This window comes from Punica granatum, chromosome 7 (genome assembly GCF_007655135.1).
Source record: "Punica granatum isolate Tunisia-2019 chromosome 7, ASM765513v2, whole genome shotgun sequence".
Lineage (NCBI taxonomy): Eukaryota > Viridiplantae > Streptophyta > Magnoliopsida > Myrtales > Lythraceae > Punica > Punica granatum.
The window spans coordinates 5,116,776-5,122,056 of NC_045133.1; the positions used below are offsets into that span (position 1 = coordinate 5,116,776).

General features: G+C 38.2%; 1 protein-coding gene across 1 annotated transcript; it reads right to left on the reverse strand.

The window, feature by feature from the left end:
• Window positions 1-325: 325 nt before the first annotated feature.
• LOC116213232 lies at window positions 326-2,791 on the reverse strand. Its single transcript, XM_031548099.1, has 5 exons — window positions 2,458-2,791; window positions 2,242-2,308; window positions 1,399-1,874; window positions 1,081-1,309; window positions 326-470 (listed from the first exon to the last, which is right to left on the reverse strand). The coding sequence occupies exons 1-5, from the start codon at window positions 2,461-2,463 to the stop codon at window positions 451-453; spliced, it is 798 nt and encodes a 265-aa protein (XP_031403959.1). The 5' UTR covers window positions 2,464-2,791; the 3' UTR covers window positions 326-450.
• Between the last annotated feature and the right edge of the window lie 2,490 nt (window positions 2,792-5,281).

A 5,281-nucleotide genomic window follows, 5' to 3' on the forward strand; every position in this document is an offset into this window, starting at 1 on the left:
TACATATCTCTTTATTATATAATAACAATAATAATTAATTAACATCGCGAGATCCACACAGTCGGAAAGCCGGTCTATAATTTCGCGCTTCCTGTACGGCTAATAGCATGGCGTAGTACTGCTCGATTACGATATCGGTGTGTTGAACCATTTTCAGTGTACGAACTCAACCTGCATTGAAGTGCCACAAAATTAACAACATGACGAGAAAAATTATGAGTCGAGAATTATCTTTCGCTCAAGTTCACATATATTAAATGGGAGAGATTTCACAGTGGGCCATATCTTCTTTCCAGCTGGGCATGTTCGGATCTTTTCATGGACATTCCATTCAATCATTTTTCCTCTTAATCAAACACTTCACAAAAATCAAACGATAAACAATCCCCATCCAATAATAATGGCTGTAGTCCCATTGATTTTTGTCCATGAGCTCTTCTCCCTTGTCCTTCATAGCTCTAACACCACAACTGTCGATAAAACAAGAAGTATATCAATGCAAATACATGTACGTTTATATGCTTATATAGGAATTTTATACGGTGAAAATTTGTCACTGGTAGGATACTTCAATTCAAATACGCAGTGCATACTTTAAAAATTCATCCTTGTATTGCAGAAAGAAGTACTGTACATATTAATAACGGTAAATTTCGACCACACTCCCCATAATTTAGTAAATAGCGAATAACATTTCCTATTTTCATAATTAATCATAAACCGTCCTTCCTTCCGCTAATGTGGCACCATGAGTGCTTAATTGTTGTCACGTGGATGCTATGTCACTGTGCTCCATAGAGTCGGATATATCGGGTCAGTCTATGGAGCACAGTGACACAACATTCACGTGACGATGATTAAACATTCTTGGTGCCACATTTGCGGAGGGAGTGGTGGTGCGTGGCTAATTTTGAAAAGAGTAGGTGTTATTGGCTATTTACTAAATAATAGGGCGTCGTCGAAATTTTCTCTATTAATAAGGTACCACACTTTTCAAATGGAAGTATTACTTCATTATAGTGAGAAGTTATCAATTTATAAAAACCCAAAATTTCTAGTATTATGGAGAAAATGACTTACATTCAGAGTCTGTAGTGATCCAATTCCCTTTCCTAGGGGCTGATTCAAGGAGGCCTCCGATTCGGTCGATTCTCGAAGAGGAAGCGATCGAGATTGCGGAGTAAGCAGAAGACGCGGTAGAGCAGCTCTCTACGTCCCATTGGAAACTTATCTTTGGGGAGTCGTTGCTTAGTTGATCGTCGTCCGGGACAGCTTTTAGGGCGACCGATCGATTCCGGAAGTGAAGAACCTGCCCAAAAATGATCATTATATGAGCCAACTTTGTGATCGGATTCTGACTTACACGATAATTAAGCTCGATGTACCGCTAAGACTTACCTTCCGGCTAATGAACTTCCCTCCTTTCTTGGTTTTTGCTGCGGCAGCCCACCTCAAGAGCTCCTTCATTCTCGACATGGCTTTCATTTTGTCTCCCTTAGCCTTCTGATCCTTGTCCTTCTTCCCGGGCTCATCACAAGAAGAAGAAGAAATTGTCGTGTTCAAATCGTTTATGGGCAAAACTTTGTTTCCCACGTGAGAACCTGAAGTTTCCGTGGCCTTCTGGCTTATCATCCCGAGTCCTCGTGCGATGTCTTCCTTCATCCTCGATCTGAGAACCTTCCAATGCCGTCTCGTATTAAAGCTCCTGAGTCTCCTCAAGTCGATCAAGCTATAGAAACAGGCTTTCGCGACATCTTTTCTGCATAAGATTTTGAACGGCTTGAACTTTCGGGAACCTTGCTCGCCCCTTCTGGTATTTTTCGATTTCCCTTGCTGCTCGTGGGGGACTATATCCTTCAATTCGAGCTCTTGACCTGCGAATACAGAAATTAAAAGGCCGAAATCAGTTTATGAAAATGATTGTAATTCCAAGCCACCATTCAAATCGCACCACATTGCTATGTTTCCTAAAAATGTTCTTTTCGTAACCTTTTGTTTTCATGAAAAACTGTCTTCCGTAACATCTTTTCATATCTCGTCTCAAGACCACGAACGTTGGAGAAATCATTAATAAGGCATCAGGCATGTTCATCTCATAATTCGTCTCAACATACAACACCAAATTCATACCTCCATTGCGAATCCCCGAAAAATCTTTCATGAGTGAAAACCGAAAACCGAAAACAGGACAGCTTATATTTTCCGTATCCGAACAGATCATATATCAAAACATGCTCTTACCGGAGGCAGTCTCGTTCTCTCCTGCTGCTGCTTGTTCCTGGGCAGCCTTAAAGAGCCGCTGAAGAATCTGCTAAATGCACATGCATGAACACATACGTATATGTGAAATGTGTCTGTATATATGGACTTCCACGAGAAGTTCCTCTCAACCCTTCAAGTCAATGCGATGTATGTAAATGCGTGTATGTATATGCATGCATCTCAAGAAGAGTGTACCTGCATGTTCTTTGGTATCTTCCAACTTATATGTATGAGCTGTCGATCTGTTGAAGATTAGTACGGATTTTTCCTTTTTTTGGGGGGGGGGGGGGGGCTATTTTTGGGGGTTGAAATGGGACAGAAAGATTCCTTATTCCCTGTCTGTGTGAGCAGAACAGAACAAAAAATTTGGCTTATTCTAGAAGAAGAAGAGAAGACGACGACAAAAATGGAAGAAGGCTGTCAAGTGAATCTAAGGAAGATGAAGATGGAGGAGACAAGCCAGGCAGTGAAGTGAGAGAGAAGGTGTGTTTGTGTGTTGGCTTTTGATTCCCAGTAACATGGGAAGGAGAGGATCTTGTTTATATGAGCATATGAGCTTGCATGTTCATGTGGTGGGTTTAGGTTCATTGAGGAAATTTTTAATGTTTTGTGTGATTTTCAGATCTGTTTTTTTAGTTAAATTGAGGTGGGAAGTTGGGGAGATTACTTTTCAATACCTTGGTGGCACTTATGCTGGCCATACACTTGTGAGTACACATAGGCACGTCTGGTTCCCGGGTCGGTCCCCCGCGTATCGCGTGTGGGGGCCATGTACGTGGAAGTAGTGTAATTTTACGGAGGAAGATGATCTTCAAAGAGCCCCTAAGTTCAACTTAATGTATATCGGCCCGTCAACAAGATAAGTACCAAATCTGAAACTGTTTTGCTCGGAGAAAATAATTATTAGTTCGAGATTTTTTTTCAGAAAAATAGTATATTTTCCTTTGATGGAGGGACATGAATGATGATAGGAATAACTATCATCACCCATAAAATATGCAACTTGTGGATCAAATGGGTCCAAAATATTGGGAGAAAACCTTGGATATGTCATATCCATCACTCGAAATCATAGATATAGTAAGGACCTGAATCAAGAAAAGACAGGCATTTTTTTGTTGATTCACGAGTACTAGAGATCTTCACCATACATATATCCGATCCGATGATAATATCATGAGCTGCGTCTTGATTCTTATACGGTCGATACAAGTTTGGAGACCGACTAATTCACTTATTCAAACTACCGACTGTACTGAAGTTGTTTGTGGGAGGATGAGCTCATTCTCTCATTCTCATCGCCTTCACCACATTCTCTTCCACAAATTTGAGGCATCAAAGTCACAAATTTAATGCTCCGATAACTACACACTATGAGAATGTTTTTTTTTTCTTCTTTTCATTTTTTTCCCTTCCCCTTATTGTATTGTACATTTATTTCCCTTCTTGTTCGTTCACGAAAACTTGAGAACTTAATGGAAACTTGAGAATTTCAATTGATCTTGCACAAACTTAACATTCCATATGCTCTATAACATATAGAAGCTTGTAAAGAAGAATATCAATAACTCCGAGCAGATAAAAGTCAGTCGTACCGAGTTGTCATGAGGTGACATGAATGATGAATGCTTATCCAAAACCAGGATATATTCGACCGACATGAAATCAAAAGCCTGAATCGCCACTGGTCCAATATTTCGTCCTCGTTATGGTATGATAATACGTTTGACTTGGTTTTCGAGTATTTCATGCTCGGATGTCACGGCTGCCTCGTATTATCGTCGAGTCCTAACACATACGACCTTCTCTAGCTATAGCCGAATGCGTAACAATGGCACTCAAATGAGGTGCTAGTGGTGGTAGAGCCATGTGAGGAGGAGATAGTTTAGGTCATTAATTCATTCACCCATCGCTGTGTTCTTTGATTCCCAAGTGGTCACGAAGATGCACATTTTGGTGTGGTGGGGTGGACCTCACATGGGTGAGGATGAGGGAGAAGGCAAGAGGAGATGAATGTACTCTCAAATCCCATATTCCCTAATTGATTTTTTTTTTCTTTTTTGACATATACCTTCATATTTAGAAATCCAATGCCCATCGACCAATCCAGTTAGAGGCAAGTTAGGCCTACTAAATGAGTAAAGCTCTCTCAACTAAAGATTTTATATATCCACAAGACTTGATCCCGATATTTTATTTAGGGAGAATAGGCGCCGAACCGCATGAATGAATTTTTTTTTTATCATAATTGATTATTTATATCCAATATTTCTCGCCATCTATACTTATTATATAGGAAAAACTATACATTTAGTCCTTTAGGTTTGGATACTTTTCTATTTTAATCATTTTTTTCTAATTTTTTTAATCGTTTAAATTCTATACCTTTGAATATTTTTTGTTTCAATCATTTTCTTTTTCTTGGTTCGTTTTCATTCAATGCCTTTGATTACTTTTCTATTTTCACCCTTTTATCAAATTTTTTATTAGAGAAGATTTTAACTTTGGTCCCTAACTTCTTAAAGTAATTTTTTATCCTAATTCTTTTTTTTTCGACTTTTGTTAATATTATACATTTATTTTTAAAAATTAAAAAGATTTATTATTTTTAATTAAAAAAACCAAAATACATCAAAACATCGTGAACCTACTCAAGAGACTGAGCAAGAGCGAGCCTTTAGGCCGCATGCAATCTTGACAGTTTGCGTTGGGATAATCAATACTCAAATTTGAGAGTAAAATAATGTAAAAATCTTGGCAGGGGCAATAGATTTTGTAAATGCCCGCCCCTGCTTATTTTCTCGAGTAGCTTCATGATTTTTCTTTTATTATTTTGATGGATTTTGTTTTATTTTTGAAATTAAATAATAAATCTTTTATAAATTTCCAAAATACAGTGTGGATATTTTTATGGGAATTTGAGGGTAGAAGTATAGGAAGCAAACGTTTAATATTAAGAAAAAAAATTGAACTAAAAAAGAACTTGGATAAAAGTTGTAAACCAGAGAAGGTATTGGAT